The following is a 24923-nucleotide window of genomic DNA, read 5'->3' on the forward strand; positions in this document are numbered from 1 at the left end:
ACAGGCAGGCTGACCTCACATAAAAGCTTCGCATTGATTTTTAAAATCAAAATTACATTCAGATCATGTGACTATCTGGAAATCTAATAATAAGTTGGTTTAGTGTGGATTTCATCTAAGTTCTCAAGAATTCGTCTAAAGATCGATGGGACCATAAGAGCTTCTACTCAAAATCAATAAAGTGATATGAATGCTCCCTAGTGCCTTTCCTCAGTAACTGAACTCCCAGCTAACATCTGAAGTCATTTCTTGCCAGACGCTGCGAGACGTTTCACTAATGGCCAAACGTCATGTCATGTTTCACTTTTAAGATTTGACTATATAACTGGACTGCCAAAAACAGACAAAGCCAAAGTGACTGCTTTTATGAATACACACACTACAGTTGGACAGCTTGGGGACAGTGATTGAATTCAGTCGAAAACAAAAGAATCCTGGAAAGCAAAAACATTAAGCAGCACCACTGTTTTAAACACTGATTATAATAAGAAATGCTTCTAGAGCAAATTATTATTTCGAAAAGAACATTTGACACTGAAGACTGGAGTAATGGTGCTGAAAATTCTGATTTGAACATTTTAAAGTAAGGAATATTTCAATTCAATAATACAACATTTGTGCATACTTTTTATTGTATTTGTTTGAGCTTATTAGAGTATCACACTGTTAGCTTAGCTACATGCTCAACAAGCTTAGCTATTGTCTACATAGACAACATTACCAAGGCAGCTTACTAGGTTTTGGAAAATATGTGACCCCTGGACCACAAAACATAAGGGCACACTTTTTTGAAATTGAGATTTATACATCACGTGAAAGCTGAATTCACCATTGAGGTTTGCTATGATAGGATAATATTTGGTAAAGATACAACTATTTGAAAATCTGGATTCTGAGGGTGTAAAAATAAATTCGAAATAATGAGAAAATCGCTTTTAAATTTGTCAAACTGAAGTCCTTAGCAAATGCATATTACTAATAAAAAGTGACAGCAGGAAATTTTCAAAATATCTTTATGGAACATGATAAACACTTAAGTGAGACTCTACTTTTCAATAAAGCACCATTCTGCTTAACTGCTGAAATTATCTTCATTGCAGAAGTTAGAGATCTCTTGAGAGGAAATGGCACAGATACTGTAAACAGAGGTCTAGTATGCTTATGGAGTTTCCATGCAGGCTTATCCTATATAATGACCTTCACATGGAGGAGTGTATATATGAACATTTCTGCTTACGTGAAAACGCATGTGCATCCAACCACATATTGGGATCGCATTTCACTATCAAAAAGACTGATATTTAACAAGTTCCCGAAAACATCTGTATTAGAGTTTAAATACTGGATACAGATCCCGGCAGCACACAAAAGACGGGGGGCTCACTTAGTGACTACGGTTTCAATTAAAAAGTAGTTCTTCCCTTGTTAAATGTGACGCTAATTAATTTTAACAATGCAATCAACCAAAGAAGCAGCCTCTTTCAGGTCTGACGTTAGTCTTTCCATCATGAAAGCAGCACGATATGGTAAAAAAAAAAAAGTCTTCCATGACAGTGTACACATTTACAAATGTCATCCATATGTGAAGCTCTGTGTTTGTATAAAAACAATTCCCAAACAGGCACTGTAGAATAATAATAATAGACTGGAATAATACAGTCTGGTCAAAAACATTTAGATAAATGCGTCGGATAAATGAATACATTCTTGTAGATCTTTTTCAGGTTTTAAATAACACATTCTGTGTATACAGTATAAAGTTACAGCACTAAAATGTAAACTATCTTGATTTCATTTAGGAAAAGTCCATTTGATTTGTGGGAAATAAGTTGGAAAATGTGTGATACCCAAGTTCTGATATACACACATTTCTCCAAATAGCACTGAAGATGTCACACGTAATGCAAAATCTAACAGATGTCAAGCAGTCATGTGAATTGCTTACATAACCTTCTGTGCCACGAGAGGACTTGACTTTATAGTTCAGAGTGCTGGCGAGGTGCTTGGGGGTTTGGTGATGGATGTGGGGTCTGTCTTTGGTTTGGGGTCACATGCTTCTGCTCTCTGTGGTCTTCCCTGCCCCCCGTCTTCATTTTAGGAGCCCTCTGAGCTGCGCAAGTCGGTGCTTCTTGGTCCATTATTGCCAGAAAGTCAAAGAATGGCACAGGAGGGCCCCATTTCCCATCTGGGATCAAGCCTAAAAGAACAACGGAGAAAAAAAACAATAAAAACAGAATGTTGTTGTTCGTGACATCTGTCAGACTCATAGTTTTACAAAGGTTGATGAAGAACAGCTAGCATAACTTGTTGAGTAAACACTAATTACTCTGTGTACATGCTACTTACGACAACAAAACAGCACTTATAGGGAGTAAATGATGCTTGATACCTGGAAATCTTAAGTAGAGGAGTTTACTAATGGACAGTGACAAGTGATTCCAGATGTCTTGGTGTGGAAAGTATGTAAACTGATCTACTATAATTCTCGTGAAAACACAAGGAATTGTGCACATAGACAACATAACTGCATGCTACAATAAAACAATTTATTAACCATGAATGCAAATATTTCTCATCAGTAATCTGATTTTATTGCTTGATTGATTTATGTTGATCATACTTGATTTTATATTGCTGAAAACAACTCTGGATTCATAATGCACAGTCCAAAAAAAAAAGAAGAAGAAAAAAAAAAAAGACATTCAATGGACAATTTTTTTTTTAGATCTCTAGACTTTCTACTGGTCCATGTTTAAAAGTTTGAGGTCAGTAAAAATACAGTAAAAATAGTAATATTGTGAAATATTAATACCAATTAAAATAATTTTCTATTTGAATATATTTTAAATAGTAATTTATTCCTGTGATGAAAGATTAATTTTCAGCATCATTACTCCAGTTTTCAGTATCACACGTATCATTCTAATATGCTGACTTGGTGCCAAAGAAATATTTCTAATTATTACTAATGCAATAATAAGCAGGTTTTGCTGCTTAATATTTTAGGGGAAACAATGATTCATTTTTTTCCAGGATTCTTTCAAGAACAGAAAGTTCAAAGGAACAGCATTCATTTGAAGCAGAAATCTTTTGTAACATTATTTTTTGCCGTCAACTTTGATCACTCACCTTAAACTGCAAGGTTTTTGATCAAAAACATCAGCTCCTATCACACTCTAGGAAAATGGATCAAAAGATGTGCTATCTACTGTAAAACGCTGTATGACAGAGATTAACAGACTATCACTAGCAATCCTCTTCTCGTAAGTCCCTGATGTGGAGAGTCTGATGTCTGGGGTATGGAGGGACTAATCTGCTCTGACAATGCTGGTTACTCAAATTAGAAGAAAAGCAGACATCTGGGTCCTTGGAATTATTTTGGAAATAAGAATGATACTGGTTCCAAAAACATTTCTGGTGGTGTTTGCGAAGACGAACATCACTATTAATATTGCTCATATTTATAGTCAGAAGTTTTTCCCATCCCTCAAATCATGCATTTTGTTAACAAGAGGTGTGATATTACAGTACTTTTCCAAACAATCTGGCATATGATTTAGCTGGAGGACTATAAAAGGGACCCAAGCCATATTTAGAGACCTTAATAATAGTGTCACGGTTCATAGATGCATCTTGTTCTGTGTACTACCATTGATAAGTTCACAAGTTTCAGCTGGGGCTTGTTAACTGCTCTATATTAGTCTCTGTCTTTGTCAGATCTTTGTTCTCTGTGCAGTGCCTGTGGTTTGCTCTGTTCTTGGTTCCTTCTCTCTGGTAGATTTACCGCTTCTGTTTTCTGGATTCTTGGACTGGTTTCCACTTATTGTGTCTCTCATTTGAACATTAACGGATCTTTGCCCACCGCAGTCTAGCTCTACCAAGGAAGTCTGTCATCGCTGCACCTACGACTATCTGTTTTCTGTGTCTTTACTTGACTTATTCACAGTTAAAAATGCATAATCTAAACTCTTACTTGCATCCATCTTGTTATTCCTGACAAAACTACACTCTTTCAACTAGTAAACAACCACTTAGCGAACCCTTGTAACCCTCTAGCAATCACTAAGAATACCTCAGAAATCTTGGATAATCAATTTCTCTTTTTACTACATTTTTCATCAAATAAATGCAGCCCTGGTGAGCACAAGAGTTTAAAAAAACTTTTCAATGGTAGTATGATAACACTTGATTTTAAGGACCAGTTCTCACTATTAACTAGCATGCATATTACTAGCATATTGGCTGCTTGTTACCGGTAATCTAAATCACATTTTGATACCTTATTAACTATTTATAAGCAGCAAATTAGGAGTTTACTGAGGCAAAAGTCATAGTTAATAATAGATAGGTAATGGTAAGAATCAGACCTTAAAATTAAGTGTGACCGGTAGGGTAAATAAAGTAATATAATGAATACAAAATGTTATATTTATAATGGTAGCAAATTCTGAAGGTGTAACAGGATATAAAAATGTCACTCATCGCTCCCATGAGCACAATGAGGGAAAGTCTTGCTGCATCTACACTTTAATGTGGTGACAACACAGAAGGACTTTGCCACTAATGATGCAAAGTTTCCATGTGAAATGCAAAATTAAATCTTGAGAGAGTGAATCCTTTCTCTGGACACAGAAAAGAGAAGGACAAATCCATGAATGTGTAATGGGAATGATTACATTTACACATACAGGACCAAAAAAAATAAGCTAAAACACTAACATTACAGTCATACACAAGACAATATGCAAACAGCCTATTAAAATCTATGGAGCCGTATAGCAGAAAGGAAACAACTATTGTGTTTTCCTTGCACCAAGAGTCATAAAACAGGAACGTATACTATGACTCTTTTAACAGCAATACAAAAGGACATTTCATTATTATTGCACTAATGCTTCATGGATAAAATTCAGATGATGTGTAGACAATTGTATTTGCTCTGCATTTCGCTGGAATATGAAATGTAATAAATATCTTGTGATGGATAAAGTGCTTCATCCATCCACATAAAACACATTTTAACCGACAGACGGATGAATCCATCTTTTTCCAAAGTACAAAAAGTCACCCGGCCCCAGGAGTCCAGCAGAAGGTTTTAGGGAAATAACTTATAACAATTAGACACAATTAAGGGATACAGTTTCCTCTCAGCTTCACAGGAAGCAGATGGGAGATGCTGAGAAGTGGGTATAAAACCAGTTCAGGTTTTGACACTGGCAAAGGCATCAACAGAGTTGAGTGCTGGATCTGAATGATTGGGCTTGTTTTTTGCCACAGGCAACAATAGTGATTGTATTATGGGAAAAGTGTTGATGAGGTTCGGAATGAATAGGGTGTGATCTCAAACACCGGTGTGTGTTAGAGTACTTTGTGCCAGCTTTTACAGGGCAGGGGTGAGCGATGACTGATTCCTGGAAAGTAGGCAAATAACAGATGTTGCCAACAGTTACAAGGACATATTTGTCTTCAAACGTCTAACTACTGTGAAAGGTAACTAAAGACGAGGTACAGTTTGAAGACATTCCACATTTACCACACAATTATAATCTCAATAATACTATGCCAAAAAGGCATGAGCAGGTGGAACCAAGATGTTTCCAAGTAAATTTTCTGTCATGAATGAAGGTGAACAACTGACAAAATCACAGATGATGCGAATATAAAAAATATAGATACCATTGACTAGTATGAAAATGATATTAAATATTAATGTTAAATATATGATAATATATATATATATATATATATATATATATATATATATATATATATATATATATATATATATATATATATATATATATATATATATATATATACACACACACACACACACATACAGTATTATTTTGAAAATATTTACATCTATACAATTTATATTTATTTTATATTATAAATAAATATATAAACAATTTTTTTCTAAAATATATAAATCTGTGTGCGTATTTAAATATTATATATATATATATATATATATATATATATATATATATATATATATATATAATACAAAGTACACACATATACATTATGTAAACAAAAAAAAGCGATTAATCGTTTTACAGCACTAGTTTTAACATTAAGTAAAATATTTAAATGCTACATTTTTAACATTAACATACTAAAATAGAAAATAATATATTTACAAAATGCAATATTTTAATGATGATATGCTAAAATATAAAATAATAAAATAAAATAACAAAATAAATGCCCAAATATCTAAGATATTCTTGTCATTTAATAAGGCTCCAAGCCTTTTATTTCCTGATTTATTGTTAGACAGCAGTAAAAACAGCACATTTCACCTCAAGCCGAACATTTTGCATTATATTTCAAGTATGTAGCGCAAACATGCAAGTGAGGTTATTGGTCCAAAAATGTTAATTATATTGACCAAAATGTTTTTTCCTCATTCATTTTGTTGCACCTGGTTAGGGTTGAAATCTGAACCAAACTGTTGTTTTTTAGATACTTTCATTAAAAGCTAGAGGGACTCACCTGCTGGCTGTTCTTGTCCGTTTTCCACATCGTGAATCCACTGCAGGATGTTCTTAGCCATTAGGGGGCGCTCTGGGGGGAAAAGGAACACCTCTTCTCCAGTTTTTAACCGTGACATAACCAAAACAGGAAGTGGAGGTACAAAGCCAAGATACTTTTCCAGGATAGACCTCCCAACAGGTGTCCGACCTCTAAAACAATGAAACCCCATAGATGACAATTAACAAAGGGTTTGTTTAAAGTGAATGTATTTTGATTAATGTGTCTAACAGATCATGTTCCTCACAGATGGATCCAACATGGCAGGAAGGAATCCAGCTGTCCAGAGCTCAGCGGTTGCTTTATCTCTGCTAAAGCCTTCGTACTCTCTTTACTGTCCTCCTTTCCGATAAAAAGCAGCAGCAAAGGTTTCCCAAGCTCCAAATACCAGGGAAGATTCTCCACGGTCAGTTCAGGCTTTAATGCAAAACACAACATATTTTCATCTTATTAGTGAGTTTTTTTGCAAAGGAACAAAAGACTACTTTTATTGCAATAAAATGGCATTTGAAAAGGAACGCAGTCCTTCATATCACATTTCATTTAAATAATCTTATGTAGTAGAATATTTATTAGTATTACAGGTGCATCTCGTGTATTAAATAAAATCAGTGCACACAGACTGAAGTAGTTTAAGTCTTTGGTTCTTTTAATTGTGATGACTTTAGCTCACATTTAACAAAAACCCACCAATTCACCATCTCAACAAATTAGAATATGGTGACATGCCAATCAGCTAATCAACTCAAAACACCTGCAAAAGTTTCCTGAGCCTTCAAAATGGTCTCTCAGTTTGGTTCACTAGGCTACACAATCATGGGGAAGACTTCTGATCTGACAGTTGTCCACAAGACAATCACTGACACCTTTCACAAGGAGGGTAAGCCACAAACATTCATTGCCAAAGAAGATGGCTGTTCACAGAGTGCTGTATCCAAGCATGTTAACAGAAAATTGAGTGAAAAAAGTGGAGAAAAAAAAGATGAACAACCAACCGAGAGAACCGCAGCCTTATGAGGATTGTCAAGCAAAATTGATTCAAGAATTTGAGTGAACTTCACAAGGAATGGACTGAGGCTGGGGTCAAGGCATACAGACGTGTCAAGGAATTTGGCTACCATTGTCATATTCCTTTTGTTAAGCCACTCCTGAACCACAGACAATGTCAGAGGCGTCTTACCTGAGCTAAGGAGAAGAAGAACTGGACTGTTGCCCAGTGGTCCAAAGACCTCTTTTCAGATTAGAGCAAGTTTTGTATTTCATTTGGAAACCAAGGTCCTAGAGTCTGGAGGAAGGGTGGAGAAGCTCATAGCCCAAGTTGCTTGAAGTCCAGTGTTAAGTTTTCACAGTCTGTGATGATTTGGGGTGCAATATCATCTGTTGGTGTTGGTCCTTTGTGTTTTTTGAAATCCAAAGTCACTGCACCCGTTTACCAAGAAATGTTGGAGCACTTCATGCTTCCTTCTGCTGAGCAGCTTTTTGAAGATGCTGATTTAATATTTTTCACCTGCCCACACTGCCAAAAGCACCAAAAGTTGGTTAAATGACCATGGTGTTGGTGTGCTTGACTGGCCAGCAAACTCACCAGACCTGAACCCCAGAGATAATCTATGGGGTACTGTCAAGTAGGGCTGGACAATATATATTGAAGATTAATCGCCTTCGATAGTGAACTCTATATAGCGTAGCTTGTCAGTGAACTACGGCCTTGTGGATTAATTGAAACTCCAATGGAAAGCAGGTGATGGGGATTTACCGCTAATCATGGAACCGACTTTACTGACAAGATGTGCATGATCATATCGTTCGATACATTGTCCAGCCCTACTGTCAAAGAGGAAAATGAGAAACAAGAGACCAAAAAATGCAGAAAAGCTGAAGGCCAATGTCAAAGAAACCTGAGCTTCCATGCCAAGCTGAATTGAGGCAGTAATTTAAGGAAAAGGAGCCCCTACCAAGTATTGAGTACATGTACAGTAAATGAACATACTTTCCAAAAGGCAAACAATTCACTAAAAATGTTTTATTTTTATTGGTCTTATGAAGTATTACAATTTTTTGAGATAGTAAATTGTTGGGTTTTTGTTAAATGTGAGCCAAAATAATCACAATTAAAAGAAACAAAGACTTAAACTACTTCAGTCTGTGTGCACTGAATTTATTTAATACACAAGGTCCACTAATTGAGTTGAATTACTGAAATAAATGAACTTTTCCACGACATTCTAATTTGAGATGCACCTGTATTTATCATTATTCATTTTGAATTAGTTTTTATTTTTACATAGTATCAGTTTTCACTCAATTCATGTTACTTAAATTCCAGTAAAACACATGTGATTCCAATATAAAGTACCATTGAGCAACTGTGAAACATGTGGTAAATTTGCAACTATTTTCTCAAAACAACTTACAAAACGATCCAGCTCCACTTGTTTTATGAGTGAGACAAGGTCCGTTGGTGAGGATGATGGCAGAGAATAGACCTCATGAGGAACTCCAGGGCCACGGGACACCAGTAGAGCAGGCAGGTTTACTGACAGTCCCTCCACCCTGATCAAAAACACAGCAGTCAGCTGGAACGCTTTCTTACATCACAAGTCCACACATGTATCATCTTGTGAAGACACTTACAGTTTTTTTGAATGTAAGGTATAATCTCAAGTATATTACGTAATCAAAATAGTTGTGGTAAAACTGTTGGGATACCATTGCTCTGCCTCTTTGTGGGCAAACAGCCCAAGAATTGTCTCTCCTCTGAGGAGTCTGGCAGCTTCTTCAAATGGAGTTACACCTAAGACATAAAGAGCACATGATTGACAGGTTCCTGTGCATATGTAAGAAGTTATGCAATACATGCTGCACCCATAAAACTAATTTCGATTGCCATGATATAAAAACAAATGTGATTATACATTGTGTAAGGTGTAACATTTGAAGAGGTCATGTAGTATATTTTAATTTTAATTGTTCTGCTCTCTATAGTTCTCACGAATGTCACACAACGATTGACCTGCACAGTGCAAACAGCCAAAACCTGGATATTTTAGGCAATATTAAAATCCTGGCCTGGACGTGTCCCGTATGAACGGCTTAAAATGTCAAAGTGGTAATTTGGGCTTTACATGTCCATTTTCTGCATCCTTCTGAACATCAAAATTAAACTGTCTGCTATGGTTTTAAAGGGATAGTTCACCCAAAAATGTAAATTCTACAGTTGTGGCCAAAAGTTTTGAGAATAACATAAATATTAGTTTTCAAAGAGTTTCCTGCGAAACTGCTTTTAGATCTTTGTTTCAGTTGTTTCTGTGATGTACTGAAATATAATTACAAGCACTTCATACGTTTCAAAGGCTTTTATCGACAATTACATGACATTTATGCAAAGAGTCAGTATTTGCAGTGTTGGCCCTTCTTTTTCAGGACCTCTGCAATTCGACTGGGCATGCTCTCAATCAACTTCTGGGCCAAATCCTGACTGATAGCAACCCATTCTTTCATAATCACTTCTTGGAGTTTGTCAGAATTAGTGGGTTTTTGTTTGTCCACCCGCCTCTTGAGGATTGACCACAAGTTCTTAATGGAATTAAGTAGGGATGTCCCGATCAGGTTTTTTTGTCCTCGAGTCTGAGTCCGAGTCATTTGATTTTGAGTATCTGCCGATACCGAGTCCCGATCCGATACTTCTATAATACATAAAAAAAGAATAAAGAAGAGCGAAAAAACAGATCCAGGATGTTCAATAAATTACATTTTGAAATATATTCAAATATAAAACAGCTATTTTAAATAGGCTAGTAAAAATATTTCAAAATCTTACTGTTTTGCTGTACTTTGGATCAAATAAATGCAGGCTTGGTGAATAGAAGGGACTTCTTAAAAAAAAAAAAAAAAAACCTTAACAAGCTTACTGTTCAAAAACTTCTGACTGGTAGTATAGGCAACTTTATTTTTTCTCTAATTTCTAGCTTTTAATTGGCTTAGAAATATATAAATGCTGGACAATAACAAATAATAATGATTTGTTTATATACTACAAACACTGTTTATCACATAATAATGCAGAATAGTTTCTATACTGTAATAAATACTATGTCAATCAGCACTGCATTGTTCATACTTTATTTATCACCTGCTGGAGATGACTTGAAGAACAATTTATTGTCGTGATTGTATATTAATGTCTTCGTGTTTGCATAAGTTTCTGTTTTCCTGTGCGCACCACAGCATAGCTGGACGCTTTTGTCCATATTAGGAATATCCTGATATCAGTGCGAGAGCGTGCTCCGTCTTCGAGTATGAATGAAACACACACTGCATGAGAGTTTAGCGCTCCGTGATGTTCATCTCGCTGTATTCTGAGTCCGAATGAAATATTCGGTCATGCGCAAACTATCATGTCTCTTTGAGTTTGAATCTATATTTATCCACACCAGCTCTTGAAAACAAAGTGATGTCATGCCACACGCATCGCTGTTTCTGTGTGGAGTCAAAAGGGCCTAACTCTGTGCCACCGCATAACAAAAGATGTGTTAAAAATTAATGGGAATATATATATATATATATATATATATATATATCCGAGTCCTGATCGGGAGGTAACGTCCGATTCCGATCGAGTCTGAAACCACGCGATCGGGCCCGATTTCCGATCACGTGATCGGATCTGGACATCCCTAGAATTAAGATCTGGGGAGTTTCCAGGCCATGGACCCAAAATTTCAACATTCTGGTCCCCGAGCCACTTAGTTATCACTTTTGCCTTATGGCACGGTGCTCCATCGTGCTGGAAAATGCATTGTTCTACACCAAACTGTTTTTGGATTGTTGGAAGAAGTTGCTGTTGGAGGGTGTTTTGGTACCATTCTTTATTCATGGCTGTGTTTTTGGGCAAAATTGTGAGTGAGCCCACTCCCTTGGATGAGAAGCAACCCCACACATGAATGGTGTCAGGATGCTTTACTGTTGGCATGACACAGGACTGATGGTAGCGCTCACCTTTTCTTCTCCGGACAAGCCTTTTTCCAGATGCCCCAAACAATCGGAAAGGGGCTTCATTGGAGAATATGACTTTGCCCCAGTCCTCAGCAGTCCATTCACTATACTTTCTGCAGAAGATCAATCTGTCCCTGATGTTTTTTTTTGGAGAGAAGTGGCTTCTTTGCTGCCCTTCTTGACACCAGGCCATCTTCCAAAAGTCTTGGCCTCACTGTGCATGCAGATGCGCTCACACCTGCCTGCTGCCATTCCTGAGCAAGCTCTGCACTGGTGGCACTCCGATCCCGCAGCTGAATCCTCTTTAGGAGACTATCCTGGCACTTGCTGGACTTTCTTGGACACCCTGAAGCCTTCTTTATAAGAATTGAACCTCTTTCCTTGAAATTCTTGATGATCCTATAAATTGTTGATTTAGGTGCAATCTTAGTAGCCACAATATCCTTGCCTGTGAAGCCATTTTTATGCAATGCAATGATGGCTGCACGCATTTCTTTGCAGGTCACCATGGTTAACAATGGAAGAACAATGATTTCAAGCATCACCCTCCTTTTAACATGTCAAGTCTGCCATTCTAACCCAATCAGCCTGACATAATGATCTCCAGCCTTGTGCTCGTCAACATTCTCACCTGAGTTAACAAGACGATTACTGAAATGATCTCAGCAGGTCCTTTAATGACAGCAATGAAATGCAGTGGAAAGGTTTTTTTGGGATTAAGTTAATTTTTATGGCAAAGAAGGACTATGCAATTCATCTGATCACTCTTCATAACATTCTGGAGTATATGCAAATTGCTATTATAAAAACTTAAGCAGCAACCTTTCCAATTTCCAATATTTATGTAATTCTCAAATCTTTTGGCCACGACTGTACAATTATATACTCACCCTCATGTCATTTCAAACTCGTATGACTTATTTTCTTAACACCTTCTTCCGTGTTCCACAGAAGGGGGAAATTCATAAATGTGTGGGATGACATAAGGGTGAATAATGACGAATTTTAAATTTTCTGATAAACTACCTTTTAAAGGGATGTCTTGATTGTGTTTATGTGGTGCAGTCTAACGTACGTTCATGCTTCGTTAAAAAAAAAATAATAATTTTTTTTCACATAATTGACCTTTATTCCACACCGATCTGTCCCTTCCCTGACAAACACCTTGATTATTTCCTATTATTATGAAGCCCCCCCCCACACAGAAATACAGAGAATATTAATTCAAGCACGGCTCTTAATCGTATGTTTGTTTGCTGTGGTCTCATACTTTTAGATACGCTGTTTGTAAATGCTACTGCTTCTGTTAGCTTTTAATATACGGTTTTATTATAATTAAAGCTTTAAAGGGTTAGTTCACCGGAGAATTAAAATTTGTTCATCTTCTACTCACCCTCGAAGCAACCTAGGTGTATGCGACTTTCCTCTTTCAGAATAATCCAATCGAAGTTATATTAAAAATTGTCCTTGCTCTTCCAAGCCTTTCAATGGTAGTAAGCAAGTGTTTTTGTTGTCAACTGTTCAGAAGATGTGAAATAAAGTGCGCACATCTGTAATAAAACATCCCTCACTTGGCTGCGGGGGTGAATAAAGGCCCCATGCGTTTTTGTAAGATAAATATCAAGATTTAAAAAAAAAAAAAATTTCGCACTTCTTTTGACCGTAGGGAACCGGAAGAAATGCGGATGGATGTTGTAGTTCGTCAGCGCTGTGTGGTTAGTGACGAGTGCGGAGAGAGAACAAAACAAAATGCTGGTCACGAATTAGAAGCACAAAACGAGGATTTGTAAAGAATAGCATCAGAGGATTTCGAAATAAGCCAAGAGGAGACTGGTTTTCTTTTGCTTAAGTAAGGAAACTTTGTTTCTTTTGCTCCTACATTTCCCAGAGGCATGCGCGTGCAACGCATACATCTTCCATCTTCTGTCTGCATGTCTTCCGGTTCACAACAGCAGAAGTGAGAAAAATTAACATTTGAAATCTGGATATTTATCTTACAAAAATGCATGGATTCACTACATGGGGCCTTTATTCACCCCCCGGAGCCGTGTGAGGGATGTCTTATTACAGATGCACGCACTTTATTTCACATCTTCTGAACAGTTGACAATAAACACCCGCTTACCCCATTGAAAGGCTTGAAAGAGAGTGGACAATTTTTAATATAACTTTGTTTGGATTATTCTGAAAGAGGAAAGTCACATACACCTAGGTTGCTTCGAGGGTGAGTAGAAGATGGACGAATTTTCATTCTTGGGTGAACTAACCCTTTAATACAGCACTGCAACCATATGCGTGTCCATGTATAAGGCTTCTAATTGCTATGTGAAAATAAGTGTATAAATGGAACAGTTTGTTGGAGCTGATCTGACAATCTGAATGAGAGAAAAAGAGAGAGAGAGAGAGAGAGAGAGGCAAAGCAGGAGGACGTGAGGAATAAGATTGAGAACTGCTGCTTTAGACCATTAGTTTTGAAACTTGTAAATCCATAAGAATCATTAGAAGACAGAATCGTGATTCATATATGAACAGATTTTTACATGCACCCCTCGTTTTCTCTTTCTCTTCTCTAAAGCAGCACAACATGGCCTCGCCTTCTTTGTTATGTTTTCCCGTGGACGGGGTTTATCTGGGTTTGTGACGTAACAGACCTGAGAAGAAGCCCGTTGTAGTCCCTTACCAGCCGTTTTTGTAGTTTTGCATTAAACTGCCAGAATTTTAAAACATGATATCTCAATTTGCATTGAACTTTTAGCCCTGCAACTTTGCAGATATTGTTTATGCTCAAACAGAAACATTACAAACTAACTAATTTTAAAAAAAGTATAAATGCAATCAACCACACCTTTAATATTTTTTTATGTAAACCCTCACTGTTTCTAATGCTGGGATTTTTCAGAAGGTTATTAAGGGTGCAGGTGCTACACAAACCACCATTTACTCTTTTCATTAGTTCGTCTGGTGCTCAGGTTTTGAAATCACCATCCACTTTCACGTCATGGATAACTGAAGCTCATTCTGCATAGCCATTCTTGTGCATTTCACAGAATTTTTTTTTATTTTTAGTTCCAGAAGATAATTAAAGGCTATTTTATAGCCAGATTGAAGTAGTTTTTAATTATTTTCTTATAATATTACAATAAAAACTCCACTACTGTTTGGTCAGATTTGTAAAGAAGTTTTAAAAAGTCTTATTCTCACCAAGTCTGCATTTATTTACAGTAAAAAAAGGAAAAACAAAAACAGTAATATTACTAGATGCTATTACAATTAAAAATAATTGTTTTCTATTAGAATATATTTAAAATTTAATTTGTATGTAATTTAAATATAATTTATTCCTGTGATAGTAAATCTGTATTTTCAGTATCATTACTCCAGTCTTCAGTGTCACATGATTCTTCAGAAATCATTCTAATATGCTGATTTAGTGCTCAATTATTACCAGTGTTGAAAGCAGTTTTGCTGCTTAATATTTTTGTGGGAATTATGTTTTTTGTATTGATAATTCTTTAGTAAATGGAAACGTCGAAAGTTTTATAAAACTATTTTAACAATGTAAAGGTCTTTACTATCATTTTTTATTAATTTTATGGATCCTTGCTAAATAAACGAATCCAAACTTTCGATTGTACTGAATATAAGGTCTTTCAATTTTTTTATTTGATGGAAATGTAAAAAAAAAATTTATTAAATAAAATGCTGGTAAAACTTGAAAAAAAAAATCCTCAAAAGTATATGGGGTTGTAACATGACAGTCAATCATTTCTGAGTGAACTACATGTATATATCCTCTATCTATCACATAGCAGTGATTCCTGGGAAAGTTGGCTTACCCATGTCATGTGTTGAACTGAAAAGGCCCAGCACTCTGACAGGGGTCAGATACATATGTTTACTGTACAAATCACCCTCCAAGAATGACATCACCTCAGCAGAGGAGGAGAGAAGGTAAGGACTGGAGACCAGACTCCTGCAACAACAAAAGTAACTCATTAATAAACATTTAGGTGTAAAATATTCAACTGAGATTTCGTGATTAAAGACTATTGGCTGTCTGTGTGGGAATCTAGGCAGCGCATTTACGATCAGTGCACTGTTGTCTTGGGAGCATCTATTAATTGATTTTTGATGGTGCTCTACAGATAAAACACTACAATTGCCTTTATCAGCTCACAGCCATATAAGAACATATAAAAGAAGGTCAGTGTGGAGGCACAAACTGCAAACACACTCTTCAATCACCAGGCCTCTAATTAAAAAAAAGACAGCCCACTTTCAGGTTAATCATGAGTGACGGAGACTAAATTCCATCCTGATGATCTGACCTTGTGTGGGAAAGAGGACATAATACTCACAGTAGTATAAACCCGTGTAGACTCTTGGTTCCCAGCATTCCCCTATAGAGCTGAGCATCAGCCATGGGCCGGTAGATCAGGACGGTGGGGAAGGAAGTGACATTCTGGTCACTGCAAATGTCAGTCCATTCTCCACAGTTTACTGCCGCCAACTTTACCCCATTCATACCTGAACATGATGTGAAAGAGACAGAGGGATGTGGTTTTAACATCCTGTATGCTTACATAACTTACATAGCTTACATAACAAGTCTTTGACTGATGTTTGTGCACGTTGTTAACATAACATGTGATGTCAGGTGATAGAATGGACACAAAAGTGATGCATTTTTCTTTTAATCATGCAATCTTGAGGTGTGAAAACGTTTTTGCCCCTTTGATTGAACATCAGTGTAAATTAAGTTAAGAATAAAATAAACAATGTACTTTTCTATCTGCAAAATAAAACAAAAAGCCATACACATTGACATAAAGGTAAGTAAATAATGACCACATTTTCATTTTTTGTTTAACATCATTAAATCTAATTATTTAAAACAATAGGCATTAAAGGATAAAGGAAATCACTTAATATATCGCCAGAGAAGTTTGTTAAACATCATTACAAAAATGGCTCTGAAAAGGGATATTAGTCCTGAGAAAAATAATTTGTTTGCAGATTCCACTTTGTTTTATATTTTATTATCTAATGCAATGACTTAAGTGTCCAAATACTTTTTGAGGCCTGTGTATAAGCAAAACAACTTATTATGTAGAGATCGAGAATGACTGTTTCTTTAATATTATCTGAAAATGGATTCCATCAAATGGATCAATAAAGAAAAAAAAAAATACAACATAACTCGATTTACAGAAGTTCTACAATATCTGGCAATTTTGTTCATCATTGAAATGCTTTTACCTTCAAGTGCATCTGCCACCTCTATATATGACTGAACGAAAGCCATACAGACAGCATCCCCTAGAGGACAAAAGTGGATATATCAGGGTAGATTCGTCTTACACAGCAAATAAAATAATAATACAGTCAAACTCACATTTAAAATAGAACAGCACCACTGTGATATCATTCTGTGTGACTGTTGTTTGAAAAGTGTCTGAAGTGAGTTCAATAACAGACTCCAGATCCAGCATAAGATCACGGTCTCTGTACACAGACTCGGACACCTCATCATCGAGAATATCTGTAGAAATTCAACAAGATCTTTAGAAGCAGTTCAAAACCTTTGGAACCATTATACTAGTTAGCAATGAATGCATAGGTGGCATCCTACCAAGATCTGACCAATGTTCCTCATCTTCCTCTCTGTCTTCTAACTTGTGTTCTTGCAGAAGTTCTTCTTTGAAAAGTTTCACAACCCCTTCGGCGCTATTCAGGGTAAAATATGTCACATCCTGTTGAGAAAAGCCTTTGTTAAAAACAGATTTGTCAAAATCACAATCACACAACACATTCAATGGTTAAACTGACCTCCTGTGGGAGTCTGTAAGCAGCATTGTATTTCAGCGCAGTCTTCACGTTCGGACTGTCCCTGAAAAAAATAAAAACATAAAATAAATAATAATAATACACACATATATACATATATATATATATATATATATATATATATATATATATTCAAAATCAAGAGGGAGATACTTTGTTGACTGATAATAAGATATGTGCAAGTGACTTTGGAGATGTATATTGGATGTTTTATGGATATATCAAAACTGACCAATTTACTAAAAATAGTAAAAATATCCCTACTTATATTGTGCATGAGTCATTAGTGCATACTTTGCCCAAAAACATTGCCTTTCATGATCTTCACCATAATGTAAGAACTTTCTATGCTTATTTCATAGGAAAAGAAATATTACCAATAATATCAAAAATCTTCCCGTCAAATCAATGCCAGACAGATAAAAATCAAGAAACCCTTATTTAACTTACTTGGTAATGACAATTAACAACTGTATGTAATATGTGACCCTGGACCACAAAACCATTCTTAAATGTACATTTTTTGAAATTGAGATTTATAAATCATATGAAAGCTGAATAAATAAGCTTTCCACTGATGTATGGTTTATTAGGATCGGACAATATTTGTCCGAGATACAACTATTTGGAAATCTAAATACTGAGATCACCTTTGAAGTTGTCCAAATGAATTCTTGGCAATGCATATTACTGATCAAAATGTAGGTTTGATATATTTACGGTAGGAAATTTACTAAATATCTTCATGGAACATGATCCTTACTTAATATCCAAATGATTTTTGGCATAAAAGAAAAATTGATAATTTTGACCCATACAATGTATTTTTGGCCATTGCTAAAAATATACCCCAGCGATTTAAGACTGGTTTTGTGCTCCAGGGTCACATATGATAGTTAACAGGTCTAACAATAATTTAATACTTTTGTTTTTATTAATATTGGACAATGTTTAGTTTTTTTATACACTGAAACATAGTTAACATAGAAATGTGTAAATGTTAACATTAGACAGTTGTCAATTTATTTATAAATTATTGAGATGTAACGATTCACTCAAGTCCTGATTCAATTTGATTCACAATTTTGATTTCACAATTTGATTTGAATCAAACAAATTATAAATTAAATGTGTCCTTTTTATTATTGCTTGGACAAAATGTTCCATGTTTTTTTTAATTGAAATATAACACTGTAATAATGTACTAATATATCACTTGCATATTATTATATATTATATTATATATATTATATATATATTATATTATTGCTCTTTTGTTGGTTCTGATTGCTTCTATTGTCCTCATTTGTAAGTCGCTTTGGATAAAAGTGTCTGCTAAATGACAAAAATTAAACAATGTAAATGTAAATTTAAAAAACTAAATAAGAAATTTTTAAATAAGCCCTAAATAAAATAAAAAAGTAACACAAATAAGGTAAATATTTTCATATAAAACTAAATAAGGCTTTGTCTGTGCTCTTTCCATTTAAAATTAGAAGCAACCACTGCATTTCTATCATGATCCAAACAATGATGCTGCATACACGCAAAATGAGCAGTTTTTAATCTAAATTAGATTGTTTAATTTTGAAATTTGAAGCAAAAACACAATGGTTTCACTTCCATTTTGTGAAACTACACATAAAAATATCTGCAAGAAACAGAAACAGCAGACAAGCTGAACAACATGCAGATTCAATCTCTGCTTAAAGTGTTTCCTTGGTTTCCACTGTAAACAAAACAACTGTGCATTAAACAGAGGCCAGATGAAAAGAAGAAATACCATCTAAACTTTTATAAAGACAGTAAGTTCCCCTTAGAAATACTTTCATATAAACTCCTACCCCTAATTGAATCGCAATTTAAAACGGTTAAAGTTAATAGTTTATATAATCTATTATATATTAGTTATCTTTATTGTAGTAGGTATACTTTTTGGACATATATTAAATATTTTATTAAGCAAGGATGCATTAAACTTATCAAGCGTGACAATAAATATGTTTTAACTTACAAAACATTTCTAATAAATGCTTTTTATCTTGATGTGCAAGAAAAAGAATCTTGAAAAAATGTATCATGTTTTCTACAAAAAATATTAAGCAGCATAATAAAATGTTATTTAATATAATATTATGCAGCTTGATAAAATATTAAGCCATGTTTTAACATTGATAATGATAAAAAAATTTTTTTTTGGATCACCAAATATTAGAATGATTTCTGAAGAATCACGTGACACTGAAGATAGGAGTAATGATGCAGAAAATTCAGCTTTGCATCACAGGAATAAATTGTGTTTTAAAATATGTTCAAATAGAAAACAACTTATATATAATATATATCTTATATAGTATATATAAGGTTTATATACTGTATTTGCATATAAAATATATTACTTAATAGGCTATTTATAAAATGTGAAAGATTATAAACATTAACAAAGACAATATTAAAAAACTAAATAAATAATCAAAATTAAAAAAATATTTGTTCACTACATTAGTCCAATGCTTTAGCTAACTGCCCACTGTAAACTGTTTCCCATGGAATCTTGTTACATGAAAATATGAATTGCAGCATTGTTTTTGTTTTCATCATCAGCACCTGTGAATGAGCACTACTCCGACCTCCCCGCGGAGCTGCAGGGCGAGAGTTTGAGCGGTGGCCCGGTCCAGGTGCTGGGTCTGTGGCTGAGAGAACAGATACAGCACGGGCACACCGAGGAGCATGTGAACCACATCTACTTCAGACGGGTCCAGCACTGACTCTGTCTGCCAGAAAACAAGTCCAAAATCAAACATAACAGAGATGGAACTGAAGTGAGAATCAGAATTCAAACTCCTTTTTATTACATCTGGTATTAATGACAGGAAGTTGAAGATGCTTTCTCACCACTAGAGGTGCTTCCATCAGCTGCAGGAAGGTGTGTATGTTGATGGTGTTGAGTGTTTTCCTCATGGGAGTGCTGGGACACGGATCAGACCGCCTGGACACACCTTTACAGTGCAGAAACCACAGCCGTGCTTGTGAGGAAGAGGGATCGACAACCCTGTGAAGGATAACCGAAGATTCATTTGAGAGGAACTAAAGTACTAGAAGAATTTGTTATCATTTATATCAACATTATAAATGTCTATTAACTTTTCCCCCGCCATTAATGGGTTAACTCGTCATTTAGAAGACAGCGCTTCTTGGCCAGTTTTGGTGTTTTCATTGTTATACACTCGGGGGTGCAATTACACATCTTCTGAATGAGTACAAAACCTCCCGAACAAAAAACACACGTGAACAGGAGGGAAAAATTTGTGATCTCTTTTGTAAACAGATGCATAAGATAAATAATTCTATCATCGGCAATAGACAGCATATAAATGAAAACTGCATAATGTTATGTTGTAAAATGATGATCCAGGAAGTGGTATACGGCTGTGCAAGCTTTGAAGGTGTTGATGGAAGCGATTTACTGGATTTATGCTTTTAGAATCGTAGTGAATATTATCCAGATGTAGTTTTTGATAAAAATTTACCTTTTTGTTTAAAATTATACATCTTTATGAAACCTACTTATATTCAAGTGTTGATAAATGAAAAAAAAAGAATGCTTTAAGCTAGAATAAAACAGATCTGTTTTTTGTTTTTGTTTAAAAGTAGAGGCTCTGATTTTTATTTTAGTGTATTGCATAATCAAATATTCATACAGCAAAATATACTGTAGGCCATCAAATTTGAGTAAAAATCATCAAAATCGCTGGTGGTTGTTTTCAACTTTTTTCAAAAATGCTGGCGGGGAAAGAGTTAATGAAATTAAAGTTCATATATTGTAGTAGTTGCCAAGGTTTTTATAGTTAAATTAAACCATTTTAAATTTGCAAAAAAAAATGTCTTTAATTGACAAAATAAACTCAAACTGTTATAATATAAGGTTTTTTGTTACATTTTATTTATTTCTGTAATATATTACTTTATTTAAAGTAAAAAAAAAAAGTTTTGTAAAAAATGTAAAATGTTATCAAAATTTATGGTTTTAGTTAACTATACACAAAATATTCAACAAGGCCGCATTTCACGTTAATAAACTAAAACTAATAAATACAATTATTACAAACTACACAGACATAAAAAACAAAAACGAAAAAAACAAACAAAGACGTTTAAAAAAAAAAATTACGAATCATGGACACAATTACTAATCTAAACTAAAATTTAAGTGAAAACATAAAATATTACAATAAAATATCAACAAAAACTATTAGACTAGCAATGATACAAAAATAACACTGGTCGTTGGATATCCAAATAGGTGATGAGCGCTTTAGAACAACTTTGGGAACACCTTGTGGCCATATTTTTCATAATTATGGTTGTCTATGGCAACATAAAACATATCAAGAATCACATCTCGGTTTATGTTATGATTTGAGTACCTTAATAAGGAATGAACTTATATTGCTCCCTAGAGTAATATAAAACTTACCCCATATGTTTTAGAACCAAAGTGCCAGTCGTCTGGACAAACTGGTATTTGGTTCCATAAACAAACGCTGCCTCCATCAAAGCTCGGTGCTCTATCCCCACAAAAAAACAAAACAAGATATATAATATTGCTTCATTCAGACCTAGACAATGGACTATAGACAATATAGAGATCGTACCTGGAAGGCCAAGCACTGGTATGTGACCGACCACAATGTCACTGTTTTGTTTGGCCGTGCTCTCCACGCGCAGCAGCTCAGCAGGTGTGTGCACATAACGGACTTCATTGAAGAGGACAGAGCTTTATGGAGGAAATAAGGCACACATTCAAAGGTCAGCTGTTCAAGGTCATCACTGTAGTTTCACCAGCTGTATATCCACACTGTTAAATGTTGGTGGTGCTACTGTAAAAGTTTTAAATAAATGAACTCACAAAAGGACATGAGAAACAATTGCATTGACGTCAAATACGGTATCGATGTCGAAACTCCTCAGGACCTCAGAGCCTCTGGAATGATAAAAGACAAAAAAAGTTTTTGGGACCATATGGAGTCAACAGATCATTTTAAATTAGTCAAAACTGCTCCGGGTGTGTGCTCACAGTGTGTGTGTGTGTTCACTGCTCTGTGTGTGTGCACTTCGGATGGGTTAAATGCAGAGCACAAATTCTGAGTATGGGTCACCATACTTGGCTGAATGTCACTTCACTTAATCACTTAAAAAATGCATATACTTGGCAAAAAATATACATAAACATTTGGCTAAACATCTCGTGTTCCAAATATAGAAGATTTTTTATATAAGTGTCTTAAGGCTGCATTTATTTAAAGTAAAAACAATAGTTTTCTGAAATATTTGTACATTATATAACAAAACCAATTCATAACATTTTTAACAACAACAAATAACTGTTTTATATTTAATGTATTTTAAAATGTTACTTCAAAGCGGATTTATTTTTTAGCAGCCATAACAAGTCTTCATTGTCACACAATCCTTCAGAAATCATTCTAATCGGTTGATTTGCTGCTCAAGAAACATTTCTTAATATTACCAATGTTGGAAACAGTTGTGCAAATTTTTATTTTTGTGGAAACCGTTAATTTTTCAGGATTCTTTGATAAACAGAACATCGAAAGTACACTTATTTGAAACTTGATGACTTCACTGTAGCTTTGAATCAATTTAATGAATCCTTGCTAAATCATTTCTTTAAAAAAGTCTTACTAACATCAACATTTTGAATGTATATATTTTACCTGAACAAGTATGCCCTGGTCATTAGCTTTTCTCCTGTGCAGTAGTTTGCTATAGCATCTTTAGAACAGTTCACCTGTAAAACAATCCGTTATTCAAGTTAATATGGCTGCAATACTGTCAATCATCATGTACAACATAACTAGATATCAGAAACCTCTTTCTTCTGACATTCTGATGCAGCTTTCTGGTGAGACCAAATGAGATTTTGCTCACCTTCACAACAGATATCCCGTAGTCCTGCAGGGCATCAGCTGACATCTCAAGCTGCTCCACGAACAGTTTGATGGTTGGGTTGACTGCAAGTAGAACTATAGCTTATGTAATAGCCTATGAACTTTAAAAATTAACTTTAAAAGTTTTTTAACACCTCAAATGCACTGATTCAGCAGATATACGCTGATGTGCTGATCTGACTAATGACTCTTGCTTAGCTTTGCACATTATAATAACGGTTCTGCAATCATCTGCAACACATTTATCAAAGTCTCACCATGATATCCAAAGTATATAAAGGACGTCTTTCCTGAGTGCATCCTCTCCATGAAGCTCTGACTGGAATCTTCTATCAATTTGGAGGAACATTGCTCTGATGTAAGGCTAAATAAAAACGCAGTCAAATAGACGATGCACATGGTGTCTACTTAATGGATCTATAAATTACACCCATTTACATTAACTTAGTTCATATTAAGGATGAGACCAGTAAAAACTGTTACACAAAGAATAGATCCATTAGTCAATCAAAACAACTCGCCTGGGCTGTGCTACTAAACGCATCAGTCAATACCCTAAAAACGTAATTTTTAAGGGCAACCTATAAAAATAACATAAATCCATTAGGTTAATGATTACCGGACAGTGTTACAGCGTAAGTACTGAAAATCTACATTCTCGAACACTAAAACGACATGCGCAGACGTTGTCCAATTAAATTTGTGGGGAGGGTTTAACTGTGAGATGAACACCAATCAAAAAGAAAAAAAAATACAAAGATAACCAATGAGAATGAAGTAGGCGAAGGGCTCACGGCTCAGCGGTGAAAGACGTTCGAAATGGCTGTCATTTTGGCTCTAATGTCACGGCTTGTTTCCATTAACCGCTATTTTAACTGAGAGCCAATATGGCGACTAAAGCGTGTCGGTTTCCAGCTTTATTCTATTGGCCAGTACTTGGGGACCCAAACGTGATCCCTTCCCACATTTGATGATCGCTTCTTTTTAATTTTTTACAGTTGTTTTTCTTTGCTCGGAGGGAGCTGCTTTGCAGAGAATTTGGGGGTTTTCCCCCATACTTATTTGTTTTTCATTCATTTCTTACAAAAAAGAAGAAATGCACTGCATGCATAAGCAACAGCTTTGTACACCCGTCAATTTAAACATAAATATAAGTTATCCAATTATTTTGCACATTGTTATGTTAGCTATTAAGATAAAATATTACACATGTAACCACAGCAAGCTCACAAAAACAACATACGCAAACGCACAAGCATTATTTAAGAACAACAACGCCGATACACTGGAAATAAAAAACAAACGTATAGATCCAGAGGCAGGACACTCAAAAGACAAATGATTGGTTTCTCAAAAAAAAGTAGGCGGCAGTTTAAATTGCTTTTTAGCAAACGTACTTGAAAAGCCTATCATTTAGGCTCAAATGCAGCAGAATTTTTCCATTCACCTCTATTCAACCGAGAGCCAACATGGCGACAGAACCGTGTCAGATTCTAGCCTTTTCCCATTGGTCGGTAGGCGGGGCAAGGGCAGCAACGCTAGCCAGCTGATCGCCTTATTATTTTCTAGCGC

At 35.2% G+C, this 24923-nt stretch overlaps 1 protein-coding gene across 1 annotated transcript; it reads right to left on the reverse strand.

Moving 5' to 3' along the window:
- Positions 1–1555: 1555 nt before the first annotated feature.
- On the reverse strand, positions 1556–24092 carry txndc16 (thioredoxin domain containing 16). Its single transcript, XM_059520038.1, has 19 exons — positions 23609–24092; positions 23332–23414; positions 23118–23191; positions 22292–22366; positions 22038–22159; positions 21860–21950; positions 20278–20434; positions 19990–20156; positions 17365–17425; positions 17168–17288; positions 16931–17077; positions 16795–16854; positions 15894–16062; positions 15372–15508; positions 9250–9334; positions 8955–9093; positions 6788–6957; positions 6502–6692; positions 1556–2197 (listed from the first exon to the last, which is right to left on the reverse strand). The coding sequence occupies exons 1-19, from the start codon at positions 23748–23750 to the stop codon at positions 1977–1979; spliced, it is 2412 nt and encodes an 803-aa protein (XP_059376021.1). The 5' UTR covers positions 23751–24092; the 3' UTR covers positions 1556–1976.
- Between the last annotated feature and the right edge of the window lie 831 nt (positions 24093–24923).

Source organism: Carassius carassius, chromosome 32 (genome assembly GCF_963082965.1).
Source record: "Carassius carassius chromosome 32, fCarCar2.1, whole genome shotgun sequence".
NCBI lineage: Eukaryota > Metazoa > Chordata > Actinopteri > Cypriniformes > Cyprinidae > Carassius > Carassius carassius.